At 39.1% G+C, this 23,637-nt stretch overlaps 1 protein-coding gene across 50 annotated transcripts in view; it reads left to right on the top strand.

Moving 5' to 3' along the window:
- Positions 1-23,637, top strand: part of dock3 (dedicator of cytokinesis 3) — a 406,352-nt gene that overhangs the window by 126,032 nt on the left and 256,683 nt on the right. For all 50 annotated transcript variants that reach the window (XR_015522243.1, XM_087304578.1, XM_087304583.1 and 47 more), the window contains exon 3: positions 16,265-16,305. Coding sequence is in view for 49 of the 50 variants with exons in the window: in XM_087304578.1 (XP_087160704.1) it covers positions 16,265-16,305 (41 nt within the window). In the remaining variant the exon portion in view is untranslated. The remainder of the gene's footprint in view (positions 1-16,264; positions 16,306-23,637) is intronic.

Here is a 23,637-nt window from a genome sequence, read left to right on the forward strand (position 1 = left end):
TGTTGCAATAAAACAAATACTTGCTCCATATTTTACATTTCTGCACAGAGAGGTCATGTTCTGATCTCCAATTGGTTTCACTCATTCACCTGATGCTAATTTGATATCAGAGTTTGCCAAGCTTGAACTTTGAAATAGTGATAGACCATAGATATATACATTAGATGTCGCCTGGCCTATTGTTGTCTATTGGACGGAATGCGTCAATAGCGCCGCCATCTTGGTACAGGGTAGCGCTCCTTTGAAATGAATGCGGGACCAAGGTACAGTGGAGGACTGTGGCCATCCAAAGCCAGAGATATACACATATACACATATATCTATGATCGGGAGTTTTCCTGGATGTTAGTATGTCTTTTTTTTTTTCTAATTATGAAAATTATAATTTTACATCACTTTTCTACATTAATGGATCAGTGGCCGCACTGGCATTCCTGACAAAAAGCTTGTGTTTGTGTGTACAGAAATGTACTATTCACCCTCCCTGTTAAATTTGATCTAATCCGTGTCCTGAACCACACCTCCTCTCCTGCTTTCACTTCTCATACTGACGGAGGGAGCGATTCATTTGTGAATGAATCTCCATTATGAACGACTCTTTCACTAACAGACAATAATACAAGTTTCAAGAGTTCACACTTAGCTGAGGATTTACAAAGCTTATTTGGCATGCTGTCCCGGGAGAGAGCCCCGAGCTCAAGGGCTCCTCGAGCCCGGGGCTTCCTCCCGTTGGCGGAGCAATAAGGGAGCCTGAGCTCGGTGGATCTCAGAACTCCCCTGCCGCTGTAGCTAAGGGAACGTAAGGAATTAGACAAGCTTGATTGTTAAGTATGTTGAATGTCTTTGGATGGTGGGAGGAAACCGGAGAACCCGGGGAAAACCCACGCGGACACGGGAAGGACATACAATTAGCAAATTAGCAAATGCGAGACTGGACGTGATAAATCATAAGCACGTGATCCTCTCGAAATTAGTTTATGAATAAACTTCACTTCTGGCAGCGCAGCATCTCGTTGTCATATTTCTTTTGCATTGTTTGCTGATTATATTCAACAAAACTAGCATAAGCCGAGTGTTTAGTGCGAGTTGGAGCTGCTTTGCCTTATGGTGAATGCAGTAAGTGATTGTTATCATCAATAACGTTACCTGATTAGCACAAAAGTTCAGAATATACAAAAACAGAAAAAAACTTGATATTACCTATGAAATGTTCTGCCTTTGTGCTTTGTTTTCTTTGTGTGCTCGTTACTACACCCGTAGACAGCGCTAAAGTCCAGCATCTTCACGTAATAACACTGTCTTGACTAGTGCGGTTGAATGATGTTTGTCCTGGGAGCACTGTACCAATGTGGCGGCGCTATTGACGCATGCTCAGGGTCCCTATGCGATATCTAGTGTATATGGTGATACACGACAAGCCTGAATTTTCAGTCTTGAAAATGTTAGTTACAAAGGTTAGTTACTTCTGCTAAAAATCTCTGATTACACACACAGGTCAGGGTGTTAATAGCATTTGAATTTAGATGCAATTCAGAACCTCAGTTCAGACACATTCGCTGGCAGGTAACAAAATTTTCATAGATTTTCACGTCAGCCCCCGCTGGGTCCTGAAAGAGAAGTGGCTCCATTTCAGAGTGTCGCGGTTTAAAGGTCAGTAATAAAAAACGCTGGTTCCCTAGAGCTGTCAATGGTCATGGCTACAGCCTGATATTCAGAGCCTGCAGGCGGAAAGTGAGAGATGCATGCCGCATTGAACCTCAGTTGCTGAAAAACAGCCTTTTAAAAGGGGAAGAAATATGTGTCAGTCTGTCAAAGCGGCAAAACACAAAACCCTGTCGTTCAGCTGCTGGTGTTGGACTGCTGGACTGAGTTGAAGCAGTCTTCCTTTACTTGCTGTCAAGTTTTTTGGTGATTTTTTTTTTGGGACTGCAGGCACAAATCGATTTGAAAATAAGCTCATTTTACAACTCATCTAAAGTAAAACATTGAGTTTTACCATTTTCGAATCCATTCAGCCATTCTCCAGGTCTGGACTTTTAGCTTAGCTTAGCATATATAATTGAATTGGATTAGACCATTAGCATCTTGAATGATTAATTAAAAAAAAAAAAGTTTGGAAAAGGGCGGCATTTTAGGGCAGTAGGTAAGGCTGTCGCCACACAGCAAGAAGGTTGCTGGTTCGAGCCTCAGCTGGGTCAGTTGGTGTTTCTGTGTGGAGTTTGCATGTTCTCCCCATGTTGCCATGGGTTTTGATAAACTAAACTGGCCTTGGTATACGAGTGTTAATGAGAGTGTATGGGTATTTCCCAGTGATAAGTTGCAGCTGGAAGGGCATCTGCTGCGTAAAACATGTGATGGATAAGTTGGCGGTTCATTCGGCTGTGAAAATAAATGAATGAATGAATGTATCAGTTTGATAAGGAGTTTGGTGCAGTGATATTATGCAGCACCTGAAAATAGTCTATAGCGTACCTGCTGCAGCCGTGGTACAGCAACAAAGTTCCTTGATTATTACGCCAGAATCAAGGTATAGTGCCTAGCCATATCGATCTAAAAAATAGCTACTCTTCATTTTTTTTGTTTTGTTTTTTGTTTTGAGTAAAATGCTAATGTTCTAATCCAATTCAGTGATCTATGCTAAGCTAAGCTAAAAGTGCTCCCACCAGACCGAGAGACTGGCTGAATGGATTCAAAAAGGCTATAACTCAACTCTTTCTTTCTAGGGGAGTTGTAAAATGAGCCTGTTTCTGAAATGTGTTCCTTTAATAATTAGGGATGGGTACCGGAACCCATAGGCGTTGTGTCACAGCATCACTAAACGTTTAATTCCAAACAACTTTGAGGAATACGGACAGGCGATATCAGGCGATTGTTATTGTCGCTAGGGCACAGACGCACGCAACGCGCGCAGTACAGCACATTTAGCCCGGTTTTCCAGCGGTTTTCAGTGAGCGAGAGCGACACTCTTCAGATCAACAGGCATGATCACGTTCATCCAGTTTGCTTAAACCAAGCATTCTAAAGCATATTTTACAAGCAAGGATTCTCACACAGCAACTGTCTTTACAAAAGTTGCGTTTAAGGGGGAAACATGTCAAACTTAATGACACATTTGAGGGCTCAATGGCAGACCCTCTCTCGCAAGCTTTGGGTGTCACGAGCAATCGCTTCCTCGGGCACTCGCTTATGCTTGCTCCCTCTGTTTTCGCGGCACTTGCTCTCTCTGTGATTTGCTGCGCGCATCAGTTCCCCGCATTCGTCAGAAGTTGACGCCCAAATTGACACAGGTAATAAAGAGATTAAACTTCAGTCATGTTCATGTTGTGAAACACTATCAAAATGTCCACTGTTGATGATATTAGACTTCGGTTTTCAATTGCGATTTTAACACTTTTAATATAGGAAGTCCTCGGCCAAGCAGAGACCATTATTCAGAAATCTAGTGTACATAGTTTAACGTTAGGGAAATGCAGTCTTGAAAGTCTTGAATTTACAAACAGTTGGCCAGTACCAAAGAACAGATGTAACACATTGATCAAATGTGGTTTTCAGTCACGCTCATATACAGTAAGTCATATTCAACTCGTTTAGTTTTGCCTTCATTCATTTTTGATTTCCGTCTTCAACACATGATTTATTTACAACACGTTTTTAAACATATGAGTTTAACTAACTCATTTCTAACATCTACTTTTTTTATCTTTCTCATGCTGACAGTCAGTGCACAACGTTTTACTAGTTATTTTGCAAGACAGTTGTATTCAGACAAAGTCCCTTTAAGTATTTTATAGTTTTTATTAAGATTAAAGTGTAATTTAGACTTAATCATTTAACTACGAAAGTTAAAATAATAAGTCAAATTATTTTGTACCTGATTTGTTGTGTAAATCAAAAATATACAGTAAATATTTCTTAAGGAGGCTAATAATACTGACCTTATTTTTATTAAAATTAAAAACGGCTTTTATTCACGAAATAAACAATAAAAATAGGACTTATTATGACTCCAGAATAACATTTTTTTTTTAGGAAACACTGTCAACATTTTCAGAAACATTATTTTAAATGAATGGGAGGGCAAAATAAATTGACTTCAACTGTAGGCCTGTAAAAGTTTACAGGTGCAGCAATGTGCCTTGATGTACTTGAATGTTAGAAATGTGTTCTCCTACACCAGTATAACGTTATTTGTCAAATAATTGATCAAGGAAGATTATTTTAAGTTTATGTTATTTAATTATCTTGTTTATGTAGTCTGCAGAGTGATGCATAAAAGTATTTTGTGATATATATGTTAAAATATATATGCTCCTGCCCGCCCCCCACAGGTTAATAGCCACATAGCTAATGTAATTTCATAATGCAAATCTTAAATTCATGCTAACCAACAAATGATCAAAGGAAATGTATTAATGTAATGCACTATAAATTGATGTTTACTTTAAACTGTAATTATATTGTTCTATTAAAAAAAAATATATATATATATATATATATATATATATATATATATATATATATATATATATATATTTTTTTTTTTTTTTTAATATTTTGTCAAATAAAATATTTGTGAAGAGGTAGCCACAATCATTTTGTGGCTAAAAAGTATCGGTTCAGCCACTGTTTTGGCACCGGTATCGTTTTAAAAGTATCGATTTAACACTATTTTAGTATCGATACCCAACACTATTAATAATATGAAGAGTGTTCCTTTTAATAATATAATTTACATTCAATCGATGTGAAACAGTTGCATTTTGATGGAGTGTGTGTGTATTGACGGACCAGCAGATGTAATGTGTGTGGCAGTAGATTAGCCACAGGTGACCAGGTGAGGTGAGAGCTTGGGCTTGGGCCTCGAGGGTTGGGCTAATCAGTGCTCTGATTCTCAGGGTTAGCAGTTTGCTGTATGTATTGATTGTTTTGCTGCAGTGCCATGCTTTTGAGGTAATGGATGCCTGGAAAATCGAAGCTTTTGAAAGTGTCACAGCGGCCTGCATTGGCCAGCGGTCTGATTGGACCATTCGGCTTCAAGACGTTTTTTTTTTTTTTGTTGCAGTGTCATCCTTTGGGAGCTCGAGAGAGAAGTGTATGCCTGAAGACTTGACAGGATGTTTAGCTGTTTGAGCTTATAGAGAGTTTTCCTTTGTGATTTAGTAAAAAAAAAAAAAGTTTCAGACTCTTTAGAATTAAAAAGAAATGGGGAAATAAGCAGCCTCTAACAGACATGAAGATACTGAGATACTGGCAAAAACACATACGTTAGGGCACAATGTATTTATTCAGAATAAATATTTTAACATGTGCGTAAATACATCACATAATAGGTTATGTTGATTTGTGATTATAGTTAAAGAGTAGCCGCACTTCAGAACACATGACATTTGAGAAGTTACTGCAGTTTAATCAGAATAGAGTAAATTCATTCATTCATTTTTTTGTCGGCTAAGTCCCTTTATTAATCCGGGGTCGCCACAGTGGAATGAACCGCCAACTTATCCAGCAAGTTTTTACGCAGCGGATGCCCTTCCAGCAGCAACCCATCTCTGAGAAACATCCACACACACACACTCATACACTACGGACAATTTAGCAATTTAGTTCACCTGTACCGCATGTCTTTGAACTGTGGGGGAACCGGAGCACCTGGAGGAAACCCACGCGAAGGCAGGGAGAACTCCACACAGAAACGCCTACTGAGCCAAGGTTCGAACCAGTGACCCAGCAACCTTCTTGCTGTGAGGCGACAGCACTACCTACTGCGCCACTGCCTCGCCCAATAGAGTAAATTTTAATCATTATTCTACACACAATACTGCATAATGACAAAGTGAAAAAAAAGAGTTTTTGAAGTTGTTGCAAAATTTATTAAAAAATAAAAAGCTGAAAAATCACATCAGTATCCACAGCCTTTGGCATGAAGCTCTAAATTGAGCTCATGTTCATTCTGTTTCCACTGATCATACTTGAGATGTTTCAGCAGCTTCATTGGTTCACCTGTGGTAAATTCAGTTGATTGGACATGATCTGAAAAGGTCAAAGCACAAACCAAGCATAAAGACCAATGCTGCGTCCGAAACTGCATTCTTCCATACTATATAGTACGCCAAAATCAGTTTGCTAGCCGAGTAGTATGTCCGAATTCATAGAATTCGAAAATCAGTATGCGAGAAGTTCCCGGATGACTTAATACTTCCGGCGAGATTCCGGAGTGCGCATCCCATGCATGCTGCGCTATCCCTTGATACCCCTCGAGAGAATTCATGAATGGAAGTAAAGCGACGCAACTGACGCAGGTAGGTCACGTGACCATGACAAAATGGCGGATGTAGTACGTCCGAATTCCATTCATACTTTTCACATTCATACTGTATAGAACGTACTTTTCTAACGGCCGAGTAGTACGTTTAAATTCAAATGCAGTACCTACTGAGTAGTAGGCGGTTTCGGACGCAGCCCAAGGACTTGTCTGTAGACCTCTGAGACAGGATTGTCTGGAGGCACAAGGCTAGGGAAGGTTACAGAAAAATTTCTGCTACTCTGAAAGTTCCAATGAGCACAGTGGTCTCCATCATTCGTAAGTGGAAGCTGTTTGAACCACCAGAACTCTTCCTAGAGCTGGTCGGCCATTTAAGCTGAGTGAAGGGCCTTAGTTATGAAGGTAATCAATAACCCAATGGTCACTCTGTCTGAACTCCAGCATTCTTCAGTGGAGAGAGTAAAACCTTACAGAAGGACAACCATCTGTGCAGCAATCCACCAATACAGAAGCCACTCCTCTCCTGGAGTTTGCCAAAAGGCATCTGAAGGGCTCTCAGACCATAAGAAACTAAGGGCTTACTCATACTATGGTATCCGAACCGTGCCCAGGCCCGTTTCCTGGATTGTATGAGAAGTGCGAGAGCTCTGAATCAGACTAAGGCACGGTTCACTTGGCCGGCCCTGGCCTGGTTGGAAGAGGTGTGCCTAAGCACGGTTCACTTGGGCTTTATTGCGGTACGCTTGTGTGTGAATGCAAAACGTGCCTGAGCCCGAAACTGAAAGTGAGAAGTGACTTTAAAAAGACTGTTTAATATGGATTTATTAATCATTCTTACTGTTCAATGAACTTGAATTGTCATAGCTTATTAAGGACACAAACCCCTCACTGAACGAGTGTGGTGCCGTCGGGGTAGACGGGAGGGGGGACAAGCTTGCTTTGGCCCGGTTCAAGGCTACTGTACATAGTGTGAGTACGCCATATAATTGAACTCTTTGAAGTGAATGCCAGGCGTTACGTTTAGAAAAAAAACAGACAGCACTCATCACCAAACTAATACCATCCCTTCAGTGAAAAATGGTGGTGGCAGCAGCATCATGCTGTGGCCCAGCCAGAGCCCAGACCTAAATCCTATTGAACATATCTCTGGAAGGATCTGAAAATGGCTGTACGCCATCGCTTCCCATCCAACCTGATAGAGCTTGAGAGGTGCTGCAAAGAGGAATGGGCAAATATTCCCAAAGACAGGTGTGCCAAGCTATATTCATCATATTCAAGAAGACCTGAGGCTGTAATTGCTGCCAAAGGTGCATGAACAAAGTATTGAGCAAAGGCTGTGGAGACTGATGTGCATGTGTTTTTCAGCTTTTTTATATTTAATAAATTTGCAACAATTTCAAAAGCTTGTTTTCACATTGTCATTATGGGGTATTGTGTGTAGAATTTTAAGGAAATAAATGAAGTTAATAAATTTTGGAATAAGGCTGTAACATAAACAAATGTAAAAAAAAAGAAAAAAAAAGAAGTGAGGCTCTATCAATACTTTCCAGATGCACTGCAGCCCTATAACTGTTTTTGAAGAACTTGACATTGGTATATTGTTACACCCCTAGCATATAGATATACTGACTGACAGACAAACACACTATGCTATTATGATTTAACACAATACTGGCATGTTTTAACTGGAGATAGACAGACGGACGGACGGACGGACAGACAGACAGACAGACAGACAGACAGACATAGATAGATAGATAGATAGATAGATAGATAGATAGATAGATAGATAGATAGATAGATAGATAGATAGATAGATAGATAGATAGATAGATAGATAGATAGATAGATAGATAGATAGATAGATAGATAGATAGATAGATAGATAGATAGATAGATAGATAGATAGATAGATAGACTGACTGACTGACAGACAAACACACTATGCTATTATGATTTACCACAATACTGGCATGTTTTAACTGGAGATAGACGGACAGACAGACAGACAGACAGACAGACAGACAGACAGACAGACAGACAGACAGACAGATAGACAGATAGATAGATAGATAGATAGATAGATAGATAGATAGATAGATAGATAGATAGATAGATAGATAGATAGATAGATAGATAGATAGACAGACAGACAGACAGACAGACAGACAGAGAAATAGAAAGATCGATAGATGGATAGACAGACAGACAGACAGACAGATAGATAGATAGATAGATAGATAGATAGATAGATAGATAGATAGATAGATAGATAGATAGATAGATAGATAGATAGATAGATAGATAGATTGATAGATAGATAGATAGATAGATAGATAGATAGATAGATAGATAGATAGATAGATAGATAGATAGGCAGGCAGGCAGGCAGGCAGACAGACAGACAGACAGACAGACAGACAGACAGACAGACAGACAGACAGACAGACAGACAGACAGATAGATAGATAGATAGATAGATAGATAGATAGATAGATAGATAGATAGACAGACAGAGAAACAGATAGATAGATAGATAGATAGATAGATAGATAGATAGATAGATAGATAGATAGATAGATAGATAGATAGATAGATAGATAGATAGATAGATAGATAGATAGATAGATAGATAACACTGATCATAGATGACATCATAGATGTTGTGTCAGATGTAGTTATTATAACAGACATTAGTTGTCTAGTGTTCGTCCCACAAGGGTGTGGCACCCTGAAGAGCAGAACCTCTGGAGACAAACATGTCACCGCCACAGCTGTGAACATGAACACTCTGACAGCTCCACAAGTCCCTGCAGTCTGAACCTGTTGAGTGGCTCAGAAAGAGATGCCACACTTCATCAGGTGTCTGTCTGTTGGCAGCTGCGTGTTGACGCTGAGTTTCCTCATGTCCACATGGAAGTCTCACGCCAGCAAACATGAGCCGTCTGCTAATCTATCACAGCTAATGCCTACAGTCAGCCTCCAGCACAAACACTTTCAAATGCTGATTGTGTGCACCACCGACTGTAAACTCCTGTGGTTGTTTTGGTGTGGATTCTTCTCCAGAGAAGGTCCGAGTATCTTGTTTGCTAGCTACAGTGCATCAGCTCGTAGCATGCTAACGGCAAAATAATGTCTACATTGCTGATGCGCCAAAAAATGAGGACCAACAGCAGAGCGGTGGCATTTCATGTCACTCACCCTGACACAAGACCCTTCGTCCAAATGTTGTTCATTAGCTAATAGCATGGCTCATTTTGGTGTGTAATGGAAAGTGACAATGGAAATGGCTAACAATGACTGACGTGGCCCGCTCGCTCGCTTGCATAAACCAAATAGCTAATTACAAAGTGCACCTCCTCCATTTTGAAGAAGCACCTGGGGAGAATACTAACACAGATAGACTGCCATGATTAATGCGGCAGAGTCTGGGTTGCCTTCGAAACAGATGGTCACAGGTGTGAGCGATGTTAGCAGCCAAGCTTATGAATATTTTCCACGGTTGTCACAGCAGATTGTTTACAAATGGCTACATTAGCGATTGCATCATACTCTCCGACAGTTTGACTTCCTCTTTTTCCACAGATTCTCAGCTGAGTCCAAAAGTCCTGCTAGCATATGTTGGGCTTGATAAGCAGTGCTGTTGTTTTTAACGGTTAAACTGTGAAGCTTGTGAACCTGCTTTATTTTGTTCGTTATCTGTTGTGCTGCTTCTCGATTCTAAGATCACATTTACACGCATATTGACAAACGTTCTTAAGCTAGCATTCTAATCTTTAGTGACCAGCCAGCACTAGCAATATACAAATTATTTTTAACCAGCCAAAGTGGCTGGTGAGAGCAGCCGTCTAACTCGCCACAGGTGAAATCTACCCACATTTGGTGGGTTGGCGGGTGTTAATGTCAAGCCCTGTTTAGAGATGATAATATAACTTAGTTATCTAGGCTGAAGGTGCGCAGGTGGTGTCGACAGTACTGTCATTCTTAAGTAAATGATAAGTAACTGGTTCAGTTCTCGGCTGGGTCAGTTGGCGTTTCTGTGTGGAGTTTGCATGTTCTCCCCGTGTTGGCGTGGGTTTCCTCCAGCCCTGCTGAAAAATCCAGCTTAAACCAGCCTAGGCTGGTTGGCTGGTTTTAGCTGGTCGACCAGGCTGGTTTTAGAGGAGTTTGGCCATTTCCAGGCTGGTTTTCATTTCCAGGCTGGGAGATGACCAGCTAAAACCAGCTTGACCAGCCTAGCCAGACTGGAAGCCCAGCCAAAACCACCCATGTACAGCTTAAACCAGGCTGGTCAAGCTGGTTTTGGCTGGGTTTAGCTGGTCATTAATCAGTAGGGAGGTGCTCCGGTTTCCCCCAAAGTCCAAACACATGCACTATAGGGGAATTAATGATGTCTATGGGTGTTTCCAAGTGCTGGGTTGCAGCTGGAAGGGCATCTGCAATGTAAAACATATGCTGCAATAGTTGGCGGTTCACTCTGCTGTGGTGACCACTGATAAATAAGGGACTAATGTGAAGATAAATGAATGAATTAAAATCTATGCTAGGCTAAGCTAAGCTAAAAGTGTTCCCTCCAAACCCAGAGATTGACTGAATGGATTCAAAAAAGCGTAGTGCTCCATTACAGGGTTAGTTCACCCCAAAATGAAAATCATCTCGTGATTTACTCTCCGTCAAGGCATTCTACTTGTATATAGCTTTCTTTCTTAGTTCCAATCAAGTTTCCAGTTCTGCAAGGGAAATAAGTGGGTGATTTTTATTAGCAGTCCAATAAAGCACATCCATCCATAATACAAAGGGTCTCATGTGGCTCCTAAGGATGATTACAGGTCTCTTTTAGTGAGACTTTTTGTGTAACTTCCGGTAAACGCCATCTGTCATCATCTTGTCCTTCTTTTGGGGTGCATTTGTAGAAATTAGGGATGCACCGAATTGAAAACCGAAAAGGAGGAAAGCAAAGCAGAAAATCGAAACACAGAAATAAATTATGCCAATTAGCATATTCTATTTCTGGCTATGGTAGGTTGCTGTGGCACAGTGGGTAGCACGATCTCCTCCCAGCAAGAAGGTCTCTGGTTCGAGCCCTGGCTGGGTCAGTTGGTGTTTCTGTGTGAAGTCTGCATGTTTTCCCCGTATTGGTGTGGGTTTCCTCCGGGTGCTCAGGTTTCCCCACGGTTCAAACACATGCACTCTAGGGGAATGGATGAACTAAATTGGCTCTATTGTATGAGTGTGAATGCAAGAGTGTGTGGGTTTTTCCCAGTGATGGTTTGCAGCTGGAGGGGCGACCCCTGATTAATAAAGGCAGTAAGCTGAAAAGAAAATGAATGAATGAATGAATTTACGGCTATGACTATGTACTAACATTACTGTGTACATAACATTACGTTCAAGGCATTGCAATTGCATACATTAATATTAACGTGTCAAAGAATAAACCAGTTACAAATGAAAATGTAATTGAAAATATGAAAATATTTATTTAGCACATTACAACAATGGGCTATCCTTTCTGGGGATGGAGACTTTAGACAGATAGATCTATTCAATTCAAGGTGGAGCTTGGCGTCTGCCTGACATAGGAGATAGATTTGAGGGTGTATTTTACTTGGGCCAGTGCATAAAGAACAGTTTTAAGGGTCAACCCAAGGAATTTAAGGCTGGCAATGCATTATTTCCCCTTAATTTTCCAAGTGTTCCCTCAACCATTGCTACAAAGCCCTTAGTACTTTAAGGAACCAAAACCGCTCCCTTAGATAAGAATATTACACTCAAAATGCAAACATTCTCATCCAATTAAAAATGTTTTAGATCAAAGACTCGCAGGATTGTAAAAAAAAAAAACAAAACAATAAACACTGCGTGCCAATGGCACATCTGCGCAGGAGTGCATCCATATTAAACTGCAATATTCAACAGCCTCTATGTGATCCCAGCGTCATCACAACATACTGTTTGGCCATGTTGTTTTGGTGATAAAACTCTTTCAGGGGGCAAATATTTGGTGCATGCCTAGTTAAAATAGCAGTTGCACTATGTAAACAAGCTGTAATTTAAAGTGATGAACAAGGATATGTATAAATGTAAGCTTTTCATGTTTATGCGTAAAGTCAATCTCAAAAAATTCGTTTTGCACAAGCGGTGTATAAAAAAGCCCAGGGTGTTTACTCTAAGGGACTGTTTAGTGCTGATTAAATATACCATTACGTAACCCTTTCTGTGGCTAACAGCTGGCTTTCTTACTGTATTAATAAGCTGCCACACTGTGCTGAGACGTGCCATTTGAACATTGTGAGCTGCTTTATTATGGGCTAACGCCGTATGATGATGTGACTTGGGCTCTGCAGCATGGTTTGTAGAGTTTTTGAGATGTTCTGGAGGTCGGCCAGTGAAATTGATGGTGTACTGCAAGTTCCAGTCTTTATGATGCACCTCATCTAAAAAAAAAATGAACAGAATAAGGCCAAAGCACTGCATAGTTGCTGGAAAATGTGATGTGGTGCTTTAGAAACATGGTCAAGTACTGTTTTAAAGGAGAAATGAAGCACTCAGTCAAGTTTACCTAATTTTGTACATTGGATTCCACTTTAATGAAAATATATTAAACAAACTCAATTAATGTAACCATTTAGAAGAAAACAGCATGTTTTACTGTAGATTTTAGACCTAGGGCGCCGCCATTTTGGAATGTCGCTGCGTTTGACGTAGGGCTGGTCGATTATGGGAAAAATCATAATCTCGATTATTTTGGTCATAATTGTAATTGCAATTATTCAAAACGATTATCAGTTGAAGTCAAAATTATTCGCCCTTCTGTGATTTTTCTTTTTTTATATATAAATATTTCCCGAATTATGTTTAACAGGGCGAGGCGCAGTAGGTAGTGCTGTCGCCTCACGGCAAGAAGGTCATTGGGTCGCTGGTTCGAACCTCAGCTCGGTTGGCGTGTCTGTGTGGAGTTCGCATGTTCTCCCTGCGTTCGTGTGGGTTTCCTACGGGCATTCCGGTTTCCCCCACAGTCCAAAGACATGCGGTACAGGTGAATTGGGTAGGCTAAATTGTCCGTAGTGTATGAGTGTGTGTGTGTGAATGTGTGTGGATGTTTCCCAGAGATGGGTTGCGGCTGGAAGGGCATCCGCTGCTTAAAAACTTGCTGGATAAGTTGGCGATTCATTCCGCTGTGGCGACAACCGAATTAATAAAGGGACTAAGCCGACAAGAAAATGAATAATTGTTTAACAGAGAATTTTTTTTTTTTTACAGTATTTCCTGTATTTTTTTTTCTTCTAGAGAAAGGCTTATTTGTTTTATTTCGGCTAGAATAAAAGCAGGTTTCAATATTTTGAAACCTATTTTAATTGGCAAATATTATTAGCCCCTTTAAGCAAAACATATGTTTGATTGTCTGCAGAAGAAACTACTGTTATACAATGACTTGCCTTGTTACACTAATTAAGCCTTTGAATGTCTTTAAGCTGAATACTAGTATTTTGAAAAATATCTAGTAAAATATAATGTTCTGTCATCATAGCAAAGATAAAATAAATCAGTGATTGGAAATGAGTTATTAAATCTGTTGTGTTTAAACTGTGCATTAAGCATCTTCACTGTAAGAAAAAAAAGCTAGCTACATAAGACCTTCAATTAAGAGAAGTAAAGGACTTTCTCCATTTGTTGTTTGACTAATGATGAAAACAGGCGGCAGCAGGAATATTGCGCACTGTCACTTTAAAGGGCCATGAAACCCCCTCGTTTCAGCAGGGTGTTTTTACACCTCTACTTTGGAAAAAGTCAGAAAAGTGGGCGTGTCCAGCTCTGTTTAGAGGGGAGTGTCGGAGGAAGAAAAGAGGCATGGTGTGGGAGTGTCTATTTGGGAGCGCTGAATTTCAGACTCAAAACACACCCACAGGGGACAAAGTGACTGTGTTTACATGGACATCTGTAGTCGAATTATTTGCCAAATTATTTAATGGTGGACTTTAACTGCAGTTTGGCTCTTTCATTCAGGGAATTCATTCATGTCCCTCGTGACAAACGAGATATTTAATTCGAGGAACTGCTGTAAGCGTGTATTTTTCATGCAATGTTTGATACCGCACGGCGAATGAGAGAAAAAAACCCTCAGAATTTCCCTGAAACTTAGATTCACACGACAGGTAGCGTCAGAAAGCCGCGTGTGTTATTCCGGTCACAAAATGCGGTGAAAATCCTACACGAGGTTAAAGTTTGGTTGTAGTGCTAACATGTTGATCACACTGTTTGGAGGGCCGGAACAAATCGCCTCGGGGGCCAGGTTCGGCCCCACGGGCCGCCAATTGAATAGCTCTGGTTTAGTGAAAATTTTGTATGGTGTAATTTATTTTTGCAATATTTAGCTTGCATTTTATAGTTTTATCTTTCAATGTCTAAATATGTTTGGTGACTACACCAAATTACATCGCCTATATTAACGGTAAATAGAGGAAAATATTTATTTTCAAAATGTGCTGTACTCCATTATGCTGAGCAATGTACACATACATAAACACACATGATAATAATTTTATATATATATATATATATATATATATATATATATATATATATATATATATATATATATATATATATATATATATATATATATATATATATATTTATATATATATATATATATATATTTATATATATATATATATATATATATATATATATATATATATATATATATATATATATATATATATATATATAAGGGCTGTCAAGTTATAAAAAAATTAACATGATTAATCACATTTTTTTTGTAATTAATGCCATATTTATTGCTGAAGTAAAAACACAGGCATGTAAGCGCCATTTAAATTTTAAAACAATCCATGCCAATAACAAAAAAAACTGCTTTCCATGTTGGATTCTAAGTGGACTACACACACACACGCACACACGCACACACACACACACACACACACACACACACACACACACACACACACACACACACACAGAGAGAGACAACACGCCCAGTGCCGGTGAGCGAGAGGGATCCCTTCAGATTCATCAACATGCACGATCCTGTTCATTAAATTTGCTTAAACTAAGCATTCTAAAGTATGGCTGTATTTAACAAGCAAGGATTCTGTCAGAGGAACGTGAAGCAGACGCTTTACAAAAGGGAGGAAACACATCAAACTTAATTAAACATTTAAGGGATGCAGCTTAAGGGCAGAGAAATGTGTTTGACAGCTTGCGAATTCATCTGGCACTTTCATTCACATGGACACCAATACTCAGCTTTGATGATTAAGATAATACTGATCAAGAGTCGACCATGTAAACAGCGATTTTTGATTATCTTAAATGACCATGCGAGTCCCGAAATGCGGAGGTCTTTCTTTCCGTTCGCAATTGCTGAACTGCAGTTAAAGTCTAAATATTAAAATGAAACACCAGAAATTGCATGAAACTCTGGAGGAAATGCCATATTCCTTTGCACGTTTAACACACGCAGGGCCAGAGCAAGCTGAACTAGCACTTCAGGCAAACGGCAATCACGCCGTTTTATTCATATGGAAGGCCAAGGACCATGAGGGAGGGGGTGGGTGTAGAGGATGAATGTGAGGACCGGGGGGTTTGCTCGCTATTCTGCTGCCCAAGGCAGCCGCCTAGGTCTCCTCTATGGACACACCGGTCCTGAACACACGTCGGCCACAACAGGAAATAAAAAAAACTGCAACTGCGTTATTTTTTTTAACACGTTAAATATTTCAAATTAATCATGTGTGTTAACGCGTTAATTTTGACAGCCCTAATATATATATATATATATATATATATATATATATATATATATATATATATATATATATATATATATATATATATATATAATTGTAAAAATAATGTATGTTCATAAATACAATATACCATACTTATCTCCTTATGTGATATAATATTGTTATTTTGAATCTTAAAATTTTAGAATGGCAATGTTTCTGATTAAATATATTGTTTTGTCTATTTCAGGATGGTATCGAGGATTTTCCACCAAGAAACCTTCAATCAAGGTAAACTGCCGCATTGCTCACACAGTAATCTGGATTCTTTTGTTTGTCCAGTGTGCAGTTTTTGTTCTTGTTGACCAGAAGGTTTCAGTGACCTTGTTTAAATGTCAAGAACACAACAAACAGCTACTGTACGCTTTACATCTTGTTGTTCGGGAAAAACAATGCTAAAAGCAAAGTATAAAAACCGCTTTTTTTGCTGTCTATGATAAATTTGTAATCCTCTACAAGTTCACTGAAAGGGACACCAGCACACAAATGAAACCTGTGATATTTACTTACTCTCCAACAGTTGCCTGTTTACCAGAATATAGTTCAAAGAGTTTGTTTTGTCTTTCTGTGAATTAAATGAATGCATGTGTTTAACAATAAACGCCCTTTGGCTTGTTGGAATATGTAGCAGATCTTGCAAAATTTCTAGCAACAAGGAACTCTTTCTACAATGTTCACTCATACGCATATTCATACTCATACGAGTTACTGTAGGTAACCTTTATAAAATAATCAAAAATGCATAATAATAATAATAATAATAATAATAATAATAATAATTATTATTATTATTATTATTATTATTATTATTATTATATTGTTATTATTGTTATTATTATTATTATTATTATTATTATTATTATTAATAGTGTTGTTATTAATGTTACTACTATTATTATTATTATTATTATTATTATTATTAATAGTGTTGTTATTAATGTTACTATTATTATTATTATTATTATTATTATTATTATTAATAATACTGTTGTTATTAATGTTACTATTATTATTGTTGTTGTTGTTTTATTATTATTAATATTATTAATAATACTGTTATTATTATTATTTTTTTTTTATTATTATTATTAATTATTATTATTAATAGTGTTGTTATTAATGTTACTAGTATTATTATTATTATTTTTATTATTATTATTATTATTATTATTATTATTATTATTATTATTATTAATAATAATACTGTTGTTATTAATGTAACTATTATTAATGTTATTATTATTATTGTTGTAGTTGTTGTTTTATTATTATCAATATTATTATTAATATTATTAATAATACTGTTATTATTATTATTATTATTATTATTATTATTAATATTGTCATCATCATTATTATTATTTTTATTATTATGATTTATGTGGCAACGCAGTGGCGCAGTAGGTAGGTCAGCAAGAAGGTCGCTGGGTCGCTGGTTCGAACCTCGACTTGGCTCGGCTCAGTCGGCGTTTCTGTGTGGAGTTTGCGAGCCGAGGTTCGAACCAGCGACCCAGCGACCTTCTTGCTGGCAACAGCACTACCTACTGCACCACACAAATTGATGGATTACAAGCATCATTTGTTTTTCCTTTTCTTTCTTTATTACTATTTCTTAATATAGAACAAATTGCCAATGTAAATCATGTTTATTCAGTGATTGGAAAAACTCCACCGTGAAGATTTTTAGTGTCATCTGAGGATGTTTTGAAACACACCTGCCCTTTCCGACACTTACCAATGACATCTCTTTGAAAAGGCAGCGTTAAGCTAATATCCACTTCACAGACAAGATTGTGCTTGTTATTTCCATTCTCCTGACCCTGCAAGCCAGGTTTAGATGAGGACAGCAAATAATATGAATATTCCTCCCAGAAGACAGTTTGTCCTGAGATGGAGCTTGAAAGCGACTCTGATCTTGTCAGCCACATCTGTTTCCTTCAGGCCCACAAAACCACAGGCAGGTATTTACACAGGTGCCTTTCCTCGGTTGAAATTATCTCTATAATATCTTTATACCACTGCAGAATTTATGAAATGTACTGGCAATGGACTACATAAAACATCAGAAAGGTATTAATATGAAGCCAGATCAGTCTCAGAAATGATACATTTACAAAATAAAATTCCTACATGCACAGCACAATTCAAATTTACAAAAGTCAATTTGTAAATTCAAAACACGATTCATAAATACACAAATCCAATTCATAAATTCAAAACAGGATTCATAAATACACAAATTCAATTCGTAAATTCAAAACACGAATCAAAAATACACAAATCCACTTCATAGATTCAAAACATGATTTATAAATATGCAAATCCAGTTTGTAAATTCAAAACACGATTCCTAAATACACAAATCTAATTGTAAATTCAAAACACGATACAAAAAAATATACAAATCCAAGTAATAAATTCAAAGCATGGATGTTAAATACACAAATTCAAAAAACGATTCATGAATACACAAATTCAATTTGTAAATTCAAAACACAATTAATAAATATACTAATCCAATTAATAAATTAAAAACACGATTCATAAATACACAAATTCAATTCGGAAATTTAAAACATGATTCATAAATATACTAACCTAATTCAGAAATTCAAAACAAGATTCGTAAATACACATCTAATTCGTAAATTCAAAACACGATTTGTAAATACAATAAGCCAATTCGTAAATTGAAAACACGATTCATAAATACACAAATCCACTTCATAGGTTCAAAACACAATTCATAAATATGCAAATTCAGTTCATAAATTCAAAACACTATTCCTAAATACACAAAGCCAATTATAAATTCAAAACACTATTCATAAATGCACAAATCCAATTCGTAAATTCAAAACACGATTCATAAATACACAAATCCAATTCATAAATTCAAAGCATGTATCATAAATACACAAATCCAATTCGTTAATTCAAAACACGATTAATAAATACACAATTCCACTTCATAGATTCAAAACATGATTCATAAATATGCAAATTCAGTTCATAAATTCAAAACACTTTTTATAAATAAACAAATCTTTTTTAGAAAAAAAGATTTTTATCATTATATTTAGGATTTTTACTTGTGAATTCATGAAGACTAAGTTGTATGAATTGTGTGTTGTAAATGTTTTACTTTTGAGACTAATCTGGCTCCATATTACGCAAATCTTAGGTTGTATCAATATATATATATATATATATATATATATATATATATATATATATATATATATATATATATATATATATATTTTTGCAGCAGCAGCAGCAGCAGCCTCAAATCTTATCACTATTTAAATATATGTCAAACTCAACCACATGTTGTCAGATCCATATCCGATTACTGACATTTTCAGACAGTCTCCTTTTATGCGAGTAAAGTTCAACCTGCAAAAGGACAGCCCAAAAGTTTTATGCATACGGTGACCTTTACGGAACTATGGTTAAACTACGAAGAAGCCCTCATCCAGATCACCACAGATAAAAACCTGTAGGCCAAATGTTCAAATGTTCTGGAAAATTACATGTACGACTGAACAGGGGCTGTGTTTAGATGTCAGTGCTTTAAAGACATTATGGTATATATATATATATATATATATATATATATATATATATATATATATATATATATATATATATATATATATATATATAATCTGGCAGATAGGTAATACGTGACTATAATGTCGTTCTGCGGGAACAAAAACAAAAAAAGTGCTACATCTTTTGATGTGAATGTTACCCAATCCTTATTTTTAATGCATAAAACATATTCTCACACATAATAAGTCCATTATGGAACTGAACTCAGTATGAACTCATCTGAAATCATGCAGACATTGTTGCGTATAGCTCACTTTGGCTGTCTATTAGGCGCAGGTGTGCCGCTCCGCATGCCAGTTGACACTTTACTCAAGGTGAGAATCCATAGGGCCGTCTTCACCGTGTGTGTGTGTTTGGGCCATTTGGCAAGACCTCAAAGCGCCCGCCGGAGGTGCCCGTGATGCCCACTGTATGCAGAGTCCTGCGCAGTGCAGGCCACGGCCAATCTTTGCTAATCTTCTGTAGAGGTGACACTGGGCTGGCACCTGCTCCTCAGTTCATGTGCCAGGCTTGCGCTGAGAGAAACCACAGGGATGTACTCACAGTGTGAACGAGGTGGGCTACTCATGCCATTACCTGGAGCTGAGAGGAAAAGCTCGCCACCCAAACGGTTCGGAATTCCGGCTCAGGCTGTTCCCTGAATTTTCATGATTAATTATCCGTTTTTTTGTACAAAACATGACATAAGTTTCTACATGTTTGGTAACATAAAATTCCATTCTGTGTCAACTAAAGGGTTTGTTTAATGTACAATTTACATTCTGTGAGGGCTGCACAATATAATTATATAACACATATATATATATTAGGGCGAAGCAGTGGCGCAGTAGGTAGTGCTGTCGCCTCACAGCAAGAAGGTCGCTGGGTCGCTGGTTCGAGCCTCGGCTCAGTTGGCGTTTCTGTGTGGAGTTTGCATGTTCTCCCTGCGTTCGCATGGGTTTCCTCCGGGTGCAGTCCAAAGACATGCGGTACAGGTGATATGGGTAGGCTAAATTGTCCGTAATGTATGAGTGTGTGTGTGTAAATGCGTGTGTGGATGTTTCCCAGAGATGGGTTGTGGCTGTAAGGGCATCCGCTGCGTAAAAACTTGCAGGATGAGTTGGCGGTTCATTCCGCTGTGGCGACACCGGATTAATAAGGGACTAAGCCAACAAGAAAATGTAGTTTCTCTGCAAATCACTGCAGTTAATCTAAAGTATGAATATCTTCCAAATGTAGCCATTTAGTGAAGTTGTATTCATATGTGTTGCAGAAAAAATAACAGGACCGGCGCGTCCATAGAGGCGACCTAGGCGACCGCCTAGAGAGGCAGAATAGAGAGGGCGGCGTCCGCGACACTACCCTCACCACCCGCGCCCTCAGTTATATTCGCGTCTAGTGCGGTAGAATAGAGAGGGCGGCGTCCACGACACTACCCTCACCATCCGCGTTCTCAGTTATATCAGCGTCTAGTGCGGTAGAAAAGAGAGGACAGGCGTCCACAACACTATCCTCAACACCCGCGCCCTCAGTTATATCTGCGTCTAGTGTGGTAGAAAAGAGAGGACAGGCGTCCACAACACTATCCTCAACACCCGCGCCCTCAGTTATATCCACGTCTAGTGCGGTAGAATAGAGAGGGCGGCGTCCACGACACTACCCTCACCATCCGCGCCCTCAGTTATATCCTCGTCTAGTGCGGTAGAATAGAGAGGGCGGCGTCCACGACACTACCCTCACCATCCGCGCCCTCGGTTATATCCTCGTCTAGTGCGGTAGAATAGAGAGGGCGGCGTCCACGACACTACCCTCACCATCCGCGCCCTCAGTTATATCCTCGTCTAGTGCGGTAGAATAGATAGGGCGGGGTCCACGACACTATCCTCAACACCCGCACCCTCAGTTATATCCGCATCTACTGCGGTAGAATAGAGAGGGTGGTATCCGCGACACTACCCTCACCACCCGCGCCCTCAGTTATATCCTCGTCTAGTGCGGTAGAAAAGAGAGGACAGGCGTCCACAACACTATCCTCAACACCCGCGCCCTCAGTTATATCCGCGTCTAGTGCGGTAGAATAGAGAGGGCGGCGTCCACGACACTACCCTCACCATCCGCGCCCTCAGTTATATTCGCGTCTAGTGCGGTAGAATAGAGAGGGCGGCGTCCACGACACTACCCTCACCATCCGCGCCCTCAGTTATATCCTCGTCTAGTGCGGTAGAATAGATAGGGCGGGGTCCACGACACTATCCTCAACACCCGCACCCTCAGTTATATCCGCATCTACTGCGGTAGAATAGAGAGGGTGGTATCCGCGACACTACCCTCACCACCCGCGCCCTCAGTTATATTCGCGTCTAGTGCGGTAGAATAGACAGGGCGGCGTCCACGACACTATCCTCAACACCCGCGCCCTCAGTTAAATTCGTGTCTAGTGCGGTAGAATAGAGAGGGCAGCGTCCACGACACTATCCTCACCACCCGCGCCCTCAGTTATATCCGCATCTAGTGCGGTAGAACAGAGAGGGTGGCGTCCACAACACTACTCTCACCAGCCTGGCCCTCAGTTATATTCGCGTCTAGTGCGGTAGAATAGAGAGGGCGGCGTCCACGACACTATCCTCAACACCCGCACCCTCAGTTATATTCGCGTCTAAGGTGGCGAAACAGAGAGGGTGGCGTCCGCGACCCAACCCCCCCCCTCTTTCATTTTAGGGTTGAGGGCGGCGTGAGCGTCCTTTGCTTAGAGCGGCAGTTCAGCTTGCTCCGGCTCTGAAAACTAATGGCAATATCAGATTTTTCCCAATATCATTTAGCCCTATATTTTGTTATTAATTACTCACCCTCCAGTTTTTTGCAAACCCCTGAGACTTCCGTTCATCTTCTAAATACATATTAAGATATTTTAGGTGAAGTGCAGAACAATACTAAAAAAACATCCTCAAAACAAACCATGTGCCTTCAGATGTTTAAGTGGAAAATATTATCAAGCTTATGTGCTCTCATAAAACAAAAATAAAGACATACTGTATACTTTCTTTCCTTCAGTGTCAGTATATTGTGAGTGTTCATGTGTTGCGCTTGGCAGCGGCTCGTATTACCTCGGACACACATGTGCTTGTGTCAAACAAAGCAAATCACACACGGCTCTCCAGGGCGGTATAGGTCCGTGTACAAAGCTTGAACTGAGAATCTGAACTCGGCATTACTTGTTTTACATTAAATCCACTTAAATTCATAAAAATTAACACAGTAATTAATTCCTTCATGTCGTAACATGTTGTCTACAGTTTTCTACAGTCCTCTGAGTTCACTCAAAAAGGAAAAGACTGTTGCTGCTTAATCAAAGTGCTTATTTAAAATCAGTTTAAACAACACATGTGGGGGGGACAACCTAAAAGTTCAGTCCACTTAAATTTGTGAAAACAATTTAACAACTTAATCGATTTGTTTTGGGACAACCTGAAGTAATCATGTGGAAGCCAGCAGTTTTCTTCCAGTGTGTGTGTTTTGGCTGTTTTGCTTTATTTGGTGGCGCAGCAGCAGGCCGCAGGTGATTGTTTGTGTTTGTCTTTGCTCTGCCTTCGCTAGTTTAAATCTTTCGCCTCTCTCCCTCGATCAATTATTTTCATCAGAAATTTTCCGCCCACTCCTGTCTGCCTACACACTGACACCGGAGCCGGAGGGCAGCATGGGAAATCTGTTTGCCACTGCTTTCTGCTGATGGAACGCAGAGCAGAGAAAAAGAGAAGCGAGGGTTTACACTTGAGGAGAGGTCAAATCATTCAATCACGGCCAGATTTGTTTGCCATTATTTATGGATCTGCTCATCAGAGAGAAATACTGAGAGCTAAAGACTAGATGATTCCGAAGTCATATGGAATTGACTGGTTCATTTAGAAAGATTACGCTGGCTTACTGTAATTATGAAAGATTGATCAATTACAGATCAAGTGTCATTCT

Source organism: Danio rerio, chromosome 22 (genome assembly GCF_052040795.2).
Source record: "Danio rerio strain M-AB ecotype USA chromosome 22, GRCz13ab, whole genome shotgun sequence".
NCBI classification, from domain to species: Eukaryota; Metazoa; Chordata; class Actinopteri; order Cypriniformes; family Danionidae; genus Danio; species Danio rerio.